General features: G+C 41.8%; 1 protein-coding gene across 5 annotated transcripts in view; it reads left to right on the forward strand.

Annotated features, from left to right (window-relative positions):
• Mp20 (Muscle protein 20) overlaps positions 1 to 16736 on the forward strand; it is a 172241-nt gene extending 155505 nt beyond the window's left edge. For all 5 annotated transcript variants that reach the window (XM_071673336.1, XM_071673337.1, XM_071673338.1 and 2 more), the window contains 3 exons: positions 25 to 119; positions 3710 to 3830; positions 15466 to 16736. In XM_071673336.1, the coding sequence (XP_071529437.1) occupies positions 25 to 119; positions 3710 to 3830; positions 15466 to 15657 (408 nt within the window). In that variant the 3' untranslated portion in view covers positions 15658 to 16736. The remainder of the gene's footprint in view (positions 1 to 24; positions 120 to 3709; positions 3831 to 15465) is intronic.
• The last annotated feature ends 582 nt before the right edge of the window (positions 16737 to 17318 follow it).

Here is a 17318-nt window from a genome sequence, read left to right on the forward strand (position 1 = left end):
CCAGTAACACGTGTTCTGCCGCAGGTTATGTGTCGGCTCATGAACAAGCTATCCCCCGGCTGCATCGCCAAGATCAACACCTCTGGCAGCCAGTTCAAGATGATGGAGAACATCAACAAGTGAGTCAAGGGATGTGGGGCTGGGTCACCCCTGGTGTTGCCTGGTCACGCCTGGTTGGGCTGGGTCACCCCTGGTGGGACTGGATCGCCCCTGGTGGGACTGAGTCACGCCTGGTGGGATGGGTTGCCCCTGGTGGGGCTGGGTCACGTCCGGTGGGACTGGGTCACGCCTGGAGGGACTGAGTCTCGCCCGAGCCTGCCACCTCTGCCTCTCCATGCCCAGGATACACAACTAACCCTGGCCATCACTGCTCTACTGTACATGTCCAGGATACGAAACGCATAGTTGTCCTGACCCTCTACGGCATGTTGCCTCCCACAACACACACTGTCCATGACCTCAGCACTAGCCAAGATCACCACTTGTTGCCTCCCGCAACACACACTGTCCATGGTAGTAACACTCTAAATGTAGCTTTACGTGGTATAAGCGAGACCACCAGGCCATGTGCCTAACACATTCTTATGTTGTTATGTATCATTGTGGTGTTTACTTATATGTGAACGTTATCATATTTGGAAATATAATGAAACATAGAATTTCTCATATATATAATTATCAGAGATCATATCGTGTCTTGTACTATGCTTTTTTGATAGAATTATTTGTCATTGTTGTCATGAATATTGTCATTGTTTTAATGGTTCCTGTCATAATCATCATAACCGTCATCATCAATATTTGTGTTATCATTATCATAATTATTATATCGTGATTATCATTGTCATTCTCATTCTCATTATTGCTGTCAATACTATTACTAATTTCATTATTATTAATATCATTATCATTTTCATCATTATTATCATCATTATGAGTATTATGATTATTGTTATCATTATTATCAGTATTATTATAAGTATCATTATCATTGTTATCATTCTTATTATTACTACTGTGAATATTATCATTATTGTTAATATTGCCATCATGATTATTTTTTTTTTTTCTTTGTCGCTGTCTCCCGCGTTTGCGAGGTAGCGCAAGGAAACAGACGAAAGAAATGGCCCAACCCCCCCCCCATACACATGTATATACATACGTCCACACACGCAAATATACATACCTACACAGCTTTCCATGGTTTACCCCAGACGCTTCACATGCCCTGATTCAATCCACTGACAGCACGTCAACCCCGGTATACCACATCGCTCCAATTCACTCTATTCCTTGCCCTCCTTTCACCCTCCTGCATGTTCAGGCCCCAATCACACAAAATCTTTTTCACTCCATCTTTCCACCTCCAATTTGGTCTCCCTCTTCTCCTCGTTCCCTCCACCTCCGACACATATCCTCTTGGTCAATCTTTCCTCACTCATTCTCTCCATGTCCCCAAACCATTTCAAAACGCCCTCTTCTGCTCTCTCAACCACGCTCTTTTTATTCCCACACATCTCTCTTACCCTTACGTTACTTACTCGATCAAACCACCTCACACCACACATTGTCCTCAAACATCTCATTTCCAGCACATCCATCCTCCTGCGCACAACTCTATCCATAGCCCACGCCTCGCAACCATACAACATTGTTGGAACCACTATTCCTTCAAACATACCCATTTTTGCTTTCCGAGATAATGTTCTCGACTTCCACACATTCTTCAAGGCTCCCAGAATTTTCGCCCCCTCCCCCACCCTATGATCCACTTCCGCTTCCATGGTTCCATCCGCTGCCAGATCCACTCCCAGATATCTAAAACACTTCACTTCCTCCAGCTTTTCTCCATTCAAACTCACCTCCCAATTGACTTGACCCTCAACCCTACTGTACCTAATAACCTTGCTCTTATTCACATTTACTCTTAACTTTCTTCTTTCACACACTTTACCAAACTCAGTCACCAGCTTCTGCAGTTTCTCACATGAATCAGCCACCAGCGCTGTATCATCAGCGAACAACAACTGACTCACTTCCCAAGCTCTCTCATCCCCAACAGACTTCATACTTGCCCCTCTTTCCAAAACTCTTGCATTCACCTCCCTAACAACCCCATCCATAAACAAATTAAACAACCATGGAGACATCACACACCCCTGCCGCAAACCTACATTCACTGAGAACCAATCACTTTCCTCTCTTCCTACACGTACACATGCCTTACATCCTCGATAAAAACTTTTCACTGCTTCTAACAACTTGCCTCCCACACCATATATTCTTAATACCTTCCACGGAGCATCTCTATCAACTCTATCATATGCCTTCTCCAGATCCATAAATGCTACATACAAATCCATTTGCTTTTCTAAGTATTTCTTACATACATTCTTCAAAGCAAACACCTGATCCACACATCCTCTACCACTTCTGAAACCACACTGCTCTTCCCCAATCTTATGCTCTATACATGCCTTCACCCTCTCAATCAATACCCTCCCATATAATTTACCAGGAATACTCAACAAACTTATACCTCTGTAATTTGAGCACTCGCTCTTATCCCCTTTGCCTTTGTACAATGGCACTATGCACGCATTCCGCCAATCCTCAGGCACCTCACCATGAGTCATACAAACATTAAATAACTTTACCAACCAGTCAATAATACAGTCACCCCCTTTTTTAATAAATTCCACTGCAATACCATCCAAACCCGCTGCCTTGCCGGCTTTCATCTTCCGCAAAGCTTTTACTACCTCTTCTCTGTTTACGAAATCATTTTCCCTAACCCTCTCACTTTGCACACCACCTCGACCAAAACACCCTATATCTGCCACTCTATCATCAAACATATTCAACAAACCTTCAAAATACTCACTCCATCTCCTTCTCACATCACCACTACTTGTTATCACCTCCCCATTTGCGCCCTTCACTGAAGTTCCCATTTGCTCCCTTGTCTTACGCACTTTATTTACCTCCTTCCAGAACATCTTTTTATTCTCCCTAAAATTTAATGATAGTCTCTCACCCCAACTCTCATTTGCCCTTTTTTTCACCTCTTGCACCTTTCTCTTGACCTCCTGTCTCTTTCTTTTATACGTCTCCCACTCAATTATGATTATTATCCTTAAAATTACTACTGAGTTGTAAGCTTCACTCTTATAACATAAGGCAATCACATAACATGAGGCACTCACATACACAACATAAGGTACTCACTCACATAACATAAGGTTCTCATTCACATAACATAAGGTACTCATTTACATAACATAAGGTACTCATTCACATAACATAAGGTACTCATTCACATAACATAAGGTACTCATTCACATAACATAAGGTACTCATTCACATAACATAAGGTACTCATTCACATAACATGAGGTACTCTCTCACAACATAAAGTACTCACTCACATAAGATAAGGTACTCACTCACATAACATAAAGTACTCATTCATATAACATAAGGTACTCATTCATATAATATACGGTACTCACTCACATATCATAAGCACTCACTCACATAACATAAGGTACTCACTCACACAACATAAGGTACTCACTCACATACATTAAGGTACTCACATTCTCATTGTGTTGTATAATGTTATATAATGAGCAGTAATCTTTTTCTCTTGTGTTGCCTGAGATATTTTCTCCCACAATGTGTCTGATAATACTGTGTGGATTGACAGCTTCACGGACGCTATGAGGAAGTACGGTGTCAGCAACCAGGACCTCTTCCAGACGGCTGATCTCTTCGAGGGCAGAGACCTGGGCAGTGTATGCAACGCGATCTTCTCCCTGGGTCGTGCGGTAGGTCATCACCCACCACACCGGTGTCTCCCACACACACCATCACCTCAACCACAACAAACTCAAGCAACGCCCTTATAAGGAAAGTGGAGGAGGAATGGGACGTATTTAGGGAAGCAGTGATGGCTCGCGCAAAAGATGCTTGTGGCATGAGAAAGGTGGGAGGCGGGCAGATTAGGAAGGGTAGTGAGTGGTGGGATGAAGTAAGATGTTAGTGAAAGAGAAAAGAGAGGCATTTGGACGATTTTTTTAGGGAACTAGAGCAAATGACTAGGGGATGTATAAAAAAAAAAAAAAAGAGGCAGGAGGTCAAGAGAAAGGTGCAAGGGGTGAAAAAGAGAGCAAATGAGAGTTGGGGTGAGAAAGTATCGTTACATTTTTGGGAGAATTAGATGTTTTGGAAGGAGGTAAATAAAGTGCGTAAGACAAGAGAGCAAAAGGGAACGTCGGTAATAAAAAGTAGTGGTGAAGTGAGAGGGAGATGGAGTGAGTATTCTGAAGGATTGTTGAATGTGTTTAATGATAGAGTGGCAAATCCATAAATCCATACAAATCCATCTGTTTTTCTAAGTATTTCTCACATACATTCTTCAAAGCAAACACCTGATCCACACATCCTCTACCACTTCTGAAACCAAACCGCTCTTCCCCAGTCTGATGCTCTGTACATACCTTCACCCTCTCAGTCAATACCCTCCCACATAATTTACCAGGAATACTCAACAAACTTTATACCTCTGTACTTTGAGCACTCACTCTTATCCCCTTTGCCTTTGTACAATGGCACTATTCAATCATTCCGCCAATCCTCAGGCACTTCACCATGAACCATACATACATTGAATATCCTCAACAACCAGTCAACAACAGTCAACCCCTTTTTGTAATAAATTCCACAGCAATACCATCCAACCCCGCCGCCTTGCCGGCTTTCATTTTCCGCAAAGCTTTCACTGCCTCTTCTCTTTTTACCAAATCATTCTCCCTGACCCTCTCACTTCGCACATAACCGCGACCAAAACATCCAATATCTGCCACTCTATCATCTAACACATTCATTAAACCTTCAAAATACTCACTCCATCTCCCTCTCACTTCCCTACTACTTGTTATCACCTCCCACTTGCCCCCTTCACCGATGTTCCCATTTGCTCTCTTGTCTTACGCACTTCATTTACCTTTTTCCAAAACATACTTTTATCCTCCCTAATATTTAATGATCCTCTCTCACCTCAACTCTCATTTGCCCTCTTTTTCACCTCTTGCACCTTTCTCTTGACCTCTTGTCTCTTTCGTTTATACATCTCCCAGTCATTTGCACTATTTCCCTACAAAAATCGTCCAAATGCCTCTCTTCTCTTTCACTAACAATCTTACTTCTTCATCGAACCACTCACTACCCTTTCTAATCTGCTCACATCCCACCTTTCTAATGCCATAGGCATCTTTTGCACAAGATATCACTGCTTCCCTAAATACATTCCATTCCTCCCCCACTCCCCTTACGTTATTTGCTCTCACCTTTTTCCATTCTGGCATTCAGTCTCTCCTGGTACTTCCTCACACAAGTCTCCTTTCCAAGCTCAATTATTCTCACCACTCCCTTCACCAAAACATTCCTCTTTTCTGAAAACCTCTACATGTCTTCACTTTCGCCTCCACAAGATAACGATCAGACATCTCTCCAGTTGCCCCTCCCAGAACATTATCATCCAAAAGTCTCTTTCACGCGCCTATCAATGAACACGTAATCCAGTAACGCTCTCTAATCATCTCTCCTACTTACATACGTATACTTATGTATGTCTCTCTTTTTAAACCAGGTATTCCCAATCACCTGTCTTTTTTCAGCACACAAATTTACAAGCTCTTCACCATTTCCATTTACAAAACTGAACACCCCATGTACACCAATTATACCATCAACTGCAACATTACTCACTTTGCATTCAAATCACTATAATCCGGCCTCGTGCATCAAAGCTGCTAACACACTCTCTCAGCTGCTCCCAAAACACTTGCCTCTCGTGATCTTTCTTCTCATGACCAGCTGCATAGGCACCAATAATCACCCATCTCTCTCCATCTGCTCTCAGCTTTACCCATATCAATCTACTTTGCTTTCTTACACTTCATCACATACTCCCACAACTCCTGATTCAGGGGTAGAGCTACTCCTTCCTTTGCTCATGTCCTCTCACCAACCCCTGACTTTACTCCCAAGACATTCCCAAACTACTCCTCCCCTTTACCCTTAAGCTTCGTTTCACGCAGAGCCAAAACATCCAGGTTCCTTCCCTCAAATATACCACCTATCTCTCCTTTTTTTTCATCTTGGTTACATCCACACACATTTAGACACCCAAATCTGAGCCTTCGAGGAGGATGAGCACTCCCCGCATGACTCTTTGTTGTTTCCCCTTTTAGAAAGTTATAATATATATATATATATATATATATATATATATATATATATATATATATATATATATATATATATATATATATATATATATATATATATATATATATATATATATATATATATATATATATATATATATATATATATATATATATATATATATATATAATATATATATATATATATATATATATATATATATATATATATATATATATATATATATATATATATATATATATATATATATATACATTGAGAAGAGTGGGAGGTGGGTTGATTAGAAAGGGTAGTGAGTGGTGGGATGAAGAAGTAAGAGTACTAGTGAAAGAGAAGAGAGAGGCATTTGGACGATTTTTGCAGGGAAAAAATGCAATTGAGTGGGAGAAGTATAAAAGAAAGAGACAGGAGGTCAAGAGAAAGGTGCAAGAGGTGAAAAAAAAGGGCAAATGAGAGTTGGGGTGAGAGAGTATCATTAAATTTTAGGGAGAATAAAAAGATGTTCTGGAAGGAGGTAAATAAAGTGCGTAAGACAAGGGAGCAAATGGGAACTTCAGTGAAGGGCGCAAATGGGGAGGTGATAACAAGTAGCGGTGATGTGAGAAGGAGATGGAGTGAGTATTTTGAAGGTTTGTTGAATGTGTTTGATGATAGAGTGGCAGATATAGGGTGTTTTGGTCGAGGTGGTGTGCAAAGTGAGAGGGTTATGGAAAATGATTTGGTAAACAGAGAAGAGGTAGTGAAAGCTTTGCGGAAGATGAAAGCCGGCAAGGCAGCAGGTTTGGATGGTATTGCAGTGGAATTTATTAATAAAGGGGGTGACTGTATTGTTGACTGGTTGGTAAGGTTATTTAATGTATGTATGACTCATGGTGAGGTGCCTGAGGATTGGCGGAATGCGTGCACAGTGCCATTGTACAAAGGCAAAGGGGATAAGAGTGAGTGCTCAAATTACAGAGGTATAAGTTTGTTGAGTATTCCTGGTAAATTATATGGGAGGGGATTGATTGAGAGGGTGAAGGCATGTACAGAGCATCAGATTGGGGAAGAGCAATGTGGTTTCAGAAGTGGTAGAGGATGTGTGGATCAGGTGTTTGCTTTGAAGAATGTATGTGAGAAATACTTAGAAAAGCAAATGGATTTGTATGTAGCATTTATGGATCTGGAGAAGGCATATGATAGAGTTGATAGAGATGCTCTGTGGAAGGTATTAAGAATATATGGTGTGGGAGGAAAGTTGTTAGAAGCAGTGAAAAGTTTTTATCCAGGATGTAAGGCATGTGTACGTGTAGGAAGAGAGGAAAGTGATTGGTTCTCAGTGAATGTAGGTTTGCGGCAGGGGTGTGTGATGTCTCCATGGTTGTTTAATTTGTTTATGGATGGGGTTGTTAGGGAGGTAAATGAAAGAGTTTTGGAAAGAGGGGTAAGTATGAAGTCTGTTGGGGATGAGAGAGCTTGGGAAGTGAGTCAGTTGTTGTTCGCTGATGATACAGCGCTGGTGGCTGATTCATGTGAGAAACTGCAGAAGATGGTGACTGAGTTTGGTAAAGTGTGTGGAAGAAGAAAGTTAAGAGTAAATGTGAATAAGAGCAAGGTTATTAGGTACAGTAGGGTTGAGGGTCAAGTCAATTGGGAGGTGAGTTTGAATGGAGAAAAACTGGAGGAAGTGAAGTGTTTTAGATATCTGGGAGTGGATCTGTCAGCGGATGGAACCATGGAAGCGGAAGTGGATCATAGGGTGGGGGAGGGGGCGAAAATTCTGGGAGCCTTGAAGAATGTGTGGAAGTCGAGAACATTATCTCGGAAAGCAAAAATGGGTATGTTTGAAGGAATAGTGGTTCCAACAATGTTGTATGGTTGCGAGGCGTGGGCTATGGATAGAGTTGTGCGCAGGAGGATGGATGTGCTGGAAATGAGATGTTTGAGGACAATGTGTGGTGTGAGGTGGTTTGATCGAGTAAGTAACGTAAGGGTAAGAGAGATGTGTGGAAATAAAAAGAGCGTGGTTGAGAGAGCAGAAGAGGGTGTTTTGAAATGGTTTGGGCACATGGAGAGAATGAGTGAGGAAAGATTGACCAAGAGGATATATGTGTCGGAGGTGGAGGGAACGAGGAGAAGAGGGAGACCAAATTGGAGGTGGAAAGATGGAGTGAAAAAGATTTTGTGATCGGGGCCTGAACATGCAGGAGGGTGAAAGGAGGGCAAGGAATAGAGTGAATTGGAGCGATGTGGTATACCGGGGTTGACGTGCTGTCAGTGGATTGAATCAAGGCATGTGAAGCGTCTGGGGTAAACCATGGAAAGCTGTGTAGGTATGTATATTTGCGTGTGTGGACGTATGTATATACATGTGTATGGGGGGGGGGGTTGGGCCATTTCTTTCGTCTGTTTCCTTGCGCTACCTCGCAAACGCGGGAGACAGCGACAAAGTATAATAAAAAAAAATAATATATATATATTTTTTTTTTTTTTCAAACTATTCGCCATTTCCCGCGTTAGCGAGGTAGCGTTAAGAACTGAGGACTGGGCTATTGAGGGAATATCCTCACCTGGCCCCCTTCTCTGTTCCTTCTTTTGGAAAATTAAAAAAAATTGAGAGGGGAGGATTTCCAGCCCCCCGCTCCCTCCCCTTTTAGTCGCCTTCTACGACACGCAGGGAATACGTGGGAAGTATTCTTTCTCCCCTATCCCCAGGGAATAATATATATATATATATATATATATATATATATATATATATATATATATATATATATATATATATATATATATATATATATATATATATATATATATATATATATATATATATATATATATATATATATATATATATATATATATATATATAATGTATAAATATGTATGTATATACATATATACATCATCGAACAGCAACTGACTCACTTCCCAAGCTCTCTCATCCACAACAGACTGCATACTTGCCCCTCTTTCCAAAACTCTTGCATTCACCTACCTAAACAAATAAACAAATTAAACAACCATGGAGATATCACACACCCCTGCCGCAAACCAACATTCGCTGAGAACCAGTCACTTTCCTCTCTTCCTACACCTACATATGCCTTACATCCTCAATTAAAACTTTTCACTGCTTCTAACAACTTGCCTCCTACACCATATATTCTTGATACCTTCCACAGAGCATCTCTATCAACTCTGTCATACACCTTCTCCAGATTCATAAATGCTACATACAAATCAATTTGCTTTTCTAAGTATTTCTCGCATACATTCTTCAAAGCAAACACCTGATCCACACATCCTCTACCACTTCTGACACCACACTGCTCTTCCCCAGTCTGATGCTCTGCACATGCCTTCACCTTCTCAATCAATACCCTCCCATATAATTTACCAGGAAAACTCAACAAACTTATACCTCTAATTTGAGCACTCACTCTTATTCCCTTTGCCTTTGTACAATGGCACTATGCAAGCATTCCTCCAACCCTCAGGCACCTCATACATACATTAAATAACCTTACCAACCACTCAACAATACAGTCACCCCCTTTTTTTAATAAATTTCACTGCAATACCATCCAAACCTGCTGCCTTGCCGGCTTTCATCTTCCGCAAAGCTTTTACTACCTCTCCTCTGCTTACCAAGTCATTCTCCCTAACCCTCTCACTTTGCACACCACCTCGACAGAAACACCCTATCTCTGCCACTCTATCATCAAACACATTCAATAAACTTTCAAAATACTCACTCCATCTCCTTCTCACATCACTGCTACATGTTATCACCTCCCCATTAGCCCCCTTCACTGATGTTCTCATTTGTTCCCTTGTCTTACGCACTTTATTTACCTCCTTCCAAAACATCTTTTTATTCTCTCTAAAATGTAATGATACTCTCTCACCCCAACTCTCATTTGCCCTCTTTTTCACCTCTTGCACCTTTCTCTTGGCCTTATGCCTTTTTCCCTGCAAAAATTGTCCAAATGCCTCTCTCTTCTCTCTCACTAATAATCTTACTTCTTCATTCCACCACTCACTACCCTTTCTAATCTGCCTACCTCCCACACTTCTCATGCCACAAGCATCTTTTGCGCAAGCCATCACTGCTTCCCTAAATACATCCCATTCCTCCCCCACTCCCCTTACCTCCTTTGTTCTCACCTTTTTCCATTCTGTACTCAGTCTCTCCTTGCACTTCCTCACGCAAGTCTCCTTCCCAAGCTCACTTACTCTCACCACTCTCTTCACCCTAATATTCTTCTTTTCTGAAAACCTCTACAAATCTTCACCTTCGCCTCCACAAGATAATGATCAGACATCCCTCCAGTTGCACCTCTCAGCACATTAACGTCCAAAAGTCTCTCTTTTGCGCGCCTATCAATTAACACGTAATCTAATAATGCTCTCGGGCCATCTCTCCTACTTACATACGTATACTTATGTATATATCTCTTTCTAAACCAGGTATTCCCAATCACCAGTCCTTTTTCAGCACATAAATCTACAAGCTCTTCACCATTTCCATTTACAACACTGAACACCCCATGTACACCAATCATTCCCTCAACTGCCACATTAATCACCCTTGCATTCAAATCACCCATCACTATAACCCGGTCTCGTGCATCAAAACTACTAACACACTCACTCAGCTGCTCCCAAAACACTTGCCTTTCATGATATTTCTTCTCATGCCCAGGTGCATATGCACCATTAATCACCCATCTCTCTCCATCCACTTTCAGTTTTACCCATATCAATCTAGAGTTTACTTTCTTGCATTCTGTCACATACTCCCACCACTCCTGTTTCAGGAGTAGTGCTACTCCTTCCCTTGCTCTTGACCTCTTACTATATCTATCTATCTATCTATCTATCTATCTATCTATATATATATATATATATATATATATATATATATATATTTTTTTTTTTTTTTTTTTATACTATTCGCTATTTCCCGCGATAGCGAGGTAGCGTTAAGAACAGAGGACTGGGCCTTTGAGGGAATATCCTCACCTGGACCTCTTCTCTGTTCCTTCTTTTGGAAATTAAAATAAAGTGCATATGAACGGGCTCCTTCATAGAACATACAGACCTCCAACAGCCAGGATCGAAACCGGGACCAATGTGCAAGAGGCGGGAATGTAACCGCTAGGCTATGGGCCAGGCCCATAGCCCAAAACCTTTGCCCCTTCCCTGACCCTGTGACTCAGTTCCGCTTCCGTGCTAAGTCCACCCCCAGATATCTAAAACACTTCACTTCCTTCAATTTTTATCTATTCAAACTTACATACCAAATGACTTGGCCCTCAACCCTACTGAACCCAATAAACTTGCTGTTATTCACATTTTCACTTTTACCCTCAACTTTCTCTTTTTGCACACTCTTCCAAACTCGAATCAGCCACCAGCGCTTTATCATCGGCGAACAACAACTGACTCACTTCCCAAGCCATCTAATTTCCAGTAGATTGCATACTCGCCCATCTCCATAACTCTTGCATTTTCCTCCCTAACCACCCCATCCATAAACAAATTAGACAACCATGGAGACATCTCACACCCCTGCCGCAGACCGACCTTCAATGGGAACCAAACACTCTCCTCTCTTCCTACTCGTACACATGCCTTACATCCTTGGCAAAAACTTTTCACTGCTTCTGGCAGCTTCCCTCCCACACCATATAATCTTAATACCTTCCACAGAGCGTCTATGATATGCCTCTCCTGATTCATAAATGCTACATACAAATCCATCATATGTTCTAAGTATTTCTCACACACATTCTTCAAAGCAAACATTTGATCCACACATCCTCTACCTTTTCTGAAACCACACTTCTCTTCCCCAATCTGATGCTCTGTACATGACTTCATCCTCTCAATCAATACCCTCCCATATAATGTACCACGAATACTCAACAAACATGTACCTCTGTGGTTTGAACACTTACCTTTATCCCCTTTGCCTTTTGTACAATGGCACTATGCACACATTCCGCCAATCCTCAGTTACTTCACCATGATCCATACATACATTAAATATCCTTAACAATCGATCAACAACACAGTCACCCCCTTTCTTAATAAATTCTACTACAATACATCCAAACCCACCGCCTTGCCGGATTTCATCTTCCGCAAAGCTTTCACTACCTCTTCTCTCTTAACCAAACCATTCTCCCTGATCCTCTCACTTCGCACACCATCCCGACCAAAACCCCCTACATCAGTCACACTATCATGAAACACATTCAACAAACCTTCGAGATACTCGCTCCATCTCCTCACTTCATCACTGTCTGCTACTACTTCCCCCCTTGCCACCTTCACCGATGCTCTCATTTGTTCTCTTGTCTTACGCACATTATTTACCTCCTTCCAAAACATCTTTTTAGTCTCCCTAAAGTTTAATGATGCTCTCTCACCCCAGCTCTCATTTGCCCTTGCACCCTCTTCTTGACCTCCTGCCACTTTCTTTTATACATCTCCCAGTCATTTGCATTCCTTCTTTGTAAGTATTGTTTAAACGCCTCTCTGTTCTCTTTCACTAGCAACTTTATTTCTTCATCCCATCACTCACTACCCTTTCTAATCTGCCCACCTCCCACCTTTCCCATGCCACATGCATCTTTTGTACATGCCATCACTACTTCCCTAAATACATCCCATTCCTCACCCACTCTCCTCACGTTATTCACTCTCACCTTTTGCCATTCTACACTAAATCGCTCCTAGTACTTCCTCACACAAATCTCCTTCCCAAGCTCACTTACTCTCACCACTCTCTTCTCCCCAACATTTTCACTTCTATTTTGAAAACCTTTACAAATCTCCACCTTCGCTTCAGAAGATAGTAATCAGACATCCCTCCACCTGCCCCTCTCAGCACATTAAAGTCAAAACGTCTCTCGTTTACACGCCTATCAATCAACACGTAATCCAATAATGCTCTTTGACCATCTCTCCTACCTATATACGTACACTTATGTATTTCTCTCTTTTTAAACCATGTATTTCCAATCACTAGTCTGATTTCAGCACACAAATCCACAAGCTCTTCACCATTTCCACTCACAACGCTAAATACCCCATATACACCAATCATACCCTCAACTGCCACATTACTCATCTTCACACTTAAATCACAAATCACTAATGTCCGGTCTCGTGCATCAAAGCTGATGACACACTCACTCAGCTGCTCCCAAAGCGCTTGCCTCTCATGATCTTTTTCTCATGACCAGGTGTATAAGCACTAATAATCACCCATCTCTCTCCATCCACTTTCAGTTCTACCCACATCAATCTAGAATTTACTTTCTTACACTCTATTACACACTCCCACAACTCCTGCTTCAAGAGTAGTGCTACTCCTCCCTTAGCTATTGTCATCTCACTAACCCCTGATTTACCTCCAAGACTTTTGTAAACCATTATTCCCCTTTACCCTTAAGCTTCATTTCCCTCAAAGCCAGAACATCCAGGTTTCTTTCCTCAACCATGCTATCTGTCTCTTCTTTCTTCTCATCTTGGTTTCATCCACACACATTCAGACTCCCCTATCTGAGCCTTTGAGGAGGATGAGCACTCTCCGCTTGACTCCTGTTTCCCCTTTTAGAAATTGAAAATACAAAGAGGGGAGGATTCCTAGCCCTCCTCCACCCGCTACCGTCCATGTTACCATGTTACATACCATTGATGCCCATGTTACATAGTACATAGCATTGGTGGCCATGTTACCACGTTACATACCATTGGTGGCCATGTTACCATGTTACATACCATTGGTAGCCATGTTACCATGTTACATACCATTGGTAGCCATGTTACCATGTTACATACCATTGATGGCCATGTTACATAGTACATAGCATTGGTGGCCATGTTACCACGTTACATACCATTGATGGCCATGTTTCCATGTTACATACCATTGATGCCCATGTTACATAGTACATAGCATTGGTGGCCATGTTACCACGTTACATACCATTGGTGGCCATGTTACCATGTTACATACCATTGGTAGCCATGTTACCATGTTACATACCATTGGTAGCCATGTTACCATGTTACATACCATTGATGGCCATGTTACCATGTTACATACCATTGATGGCCATGTTACCATTTTACATACCATTGGTGGCTATGTTACCATGTTACATACCATTGGTGGCCATGTTACCATGTTACATACCATTGGTGGCCATGTTACCATGTTACATACCATTGATGGCCATGTTACCATGTTACATACCATTGGTGGCCATGTTACCATGTTACATACCATTGGTGGCCATGTTACCATGTTACATACCATTGATGGCCATGTTACCATGTTACATACCATTGGTGGCCATGTTACCATGTTATCTCTGATATATCTAGTGTAATGTTCATTTTCATCTTGTCTGACTCTTCTTCCCTTGCTTTGCGTTTTTATCATCCTTTGTCTCTCATCACCATCTCTACCTCTACCCATGTTCTTCCCACCGTCACCTTTGATGTCTACCTCTACCCATGTTCTTCCCACTGTAACCTTTGATGTCTACCTCTACCCATGTTCTTCCCACCGTCACCTTTGATGTCTACCTCTACCCATGTTCTTCCCACTGTCACCTTTGATGTCTACCTCTACCCATGTTCTTCCCACTGTAACCTTTGATGTCTACCTCTACCCATGTTCTTCCCACTGTCACCTTTGATGTCTACCTCTACCCATGTTCTTCCCACTGTCACCTTTGATGTCTACCTCTACCCATGTTCTTCCCACTGTCACCTTTGATGTCTACCTCTACCCATGTTCTCTCACCCTACACCAGTGATGCCTACCTCTACCTGTGTTCTATCCCCGTCAACACTTATGTCTACCTTTATCCATATTCTCTCCCCCGTCACTAATGATGTCTACCTGCACCCACCCGTGTTCTCTCCCCTCACCACTGACGTCTACCTGTGTTTACTCTACCGTCACCAATGATGTTAAGATAAGAAGGGGTGTTGATCAAACGTTTCTAGGCTCCAGCTATCAGATCTGAGTGACCAGGGTATAGTAATCCTACCAAACTCTTATGATCTTGTCAACACTCCGGTTATGTAACTTAACACCCGTGTCTCTGTACCATCTCTGCCTGTCCTTCATACAACACTCATGTGTTCCACGTCTCCACTCTGTCTACTGTTCTATTTCACCTTTACCTTTCGATCCTTCAGACGTACCTCCATCCTGAGTGGACAGGTCCCTGGCTCGGTCCCCGTCCGGCCGAGGAAAACAAGCGGGAGTTCTCGGAGGAGGTGCTGGCAGCCAGCAAGACCCACATTGGCCTACAGGCCGGTTCTAACAAGGGTGCTACCCAGGCCGGCGATAACGTGGGCGCCCAACGTCGGGTCATCTTGGGGAAGTAAAGTGCAAGACCTCCCCACACCACCGCCCGGAGACTTGTCCACACTGCCACTTCAAGACACGCCCACCCCACAAATGGCCGAGCCCACCTGGCCCCGTTTATCCAGTACAGGTTTCATGTCTGAGTTTGAACACAAGTTTCATCACCAAGTGAAATCACTGTTTCAAAATATTGTTTTTAAATGAAATTTCTGAAGATGTATTATCAGATATCTGCCGTAAACACTGCGCGTCACCAAACCTCTACTGGACAGAACAGGCGCTTTGATCCCTCAAACAACTGTGCAAGTGCTTGTGTTACAGATGTTATTTGATCGTTTTCATTACCCAAACTGTTAAGGAAGCCTTATCATAATTCAAACACAAAATCAAACCTAATTCAGTGGTTTGGAGGTCGAAAGATGTTGAGGAGTGATAGGAATACCTCAGGTGATCGGTAATGTTCGAGGTGGCAGCACTAATTGGTGTGACGTCATTATCTATGCTCAGCAGCCGGGCTAAAACAAAACAAAACAAAAAAGATAGCCACTGATCAATTACTTGCTAAACTAAAAGCATGATAGATAATAAAAGCATGATAGATAATAAAAGCATGATAGATAATAAAAGCATGATAGATAATAAAAGCATGATAAATATCAGATACTTGATTGATAGATAATGAAAGCATGATGATAGATGATAAATTTACTTCACTGTTAACAAAAGGTAGCACTTTTAATTCTTAGGAATGATGTTTTAGTAGAGTCATATGTTAATGTTTGTTGGTTTCCTAAGATGTGTGTTGGAGATATACTCAATAATGTCGTCTTGATCAACCAATAACCTGGAGGAGATGAATTACAACTGATAATGGAAAATAACTACATCAAAATATGTTTTATCTCTCCAGATCTGTGTATCATAAGCTGTGTTAAACAGCCACAGTAGAGCTGGTGGCTACCCAAACATGGCAGAATGGTCTCGGAAAAATAAGATGTGTGATTTATAGCAAGCACCTGCCTGTCCCACTTAACAAGAAATATGTAGTCAGTCATAACTCATGTAAGAGCAATTCATTTAATAAACTAATCATTGGTAACTCATGTCTCTTTGTTTACCTTGATTATTGTAGGAATACATCATGAAAGTAGAATTTTACTTTGTCTTGAATCTGTCGTGATAATAATATGTTGTGACGCTTACGTTCTGGAGGAAAAATACACGAAATGATATCAAAGCCATGTCTTCCTTATCTGAGTAGGGCCATATAATGGATTTCATACCTTCATGAGAAAGTTACTGGTCCATTGCCTGTGGGAAAAGCAATCTTTACCACTTTTTTTTTTACGTGGGAGGCTCCAGTCACAGACCAAAGTCCAGATCGGGGCCTGACTTTAATAGAGAGGTTAATGAAAAAGAAAAATAAAAAACAGACAAGAGAAAATATTAACAAATTTGGGAGGGAGTGAGAAACTTGTCTTTTAGAATGTGCGGCAGATCATAGTTACTGGGGAAATAATGAGAAGGTAGGTAGAGAGTTCCAAAACGTCGAGGTGCAGGGAAAGAAATAGGTATCAAAACAGCCTACTCTTGAGTTACCAGCTGCCACACAGTAATCACGTGACGCATCAGCTTGCTGAGTAATGCGTAGTCTAGCTAGTGGTGGGGCCACACAGGCAGC

Source organism: Panulirus ornatus, chromosome 18 (assembly GCF_036320965.1).
Source record: "Panulirus ornatus isolate Po-2019 chromosome 18, ASM3632096v1, whole genome shotgun sequence".
Classification (NCBI taxonomy): domain Eukaryota; kingdom Metazoa; phylum Arthropoda; class Malacostraca; order Decapoda; family Palinuridae; genus Panulirus; species Panulirus ornatus.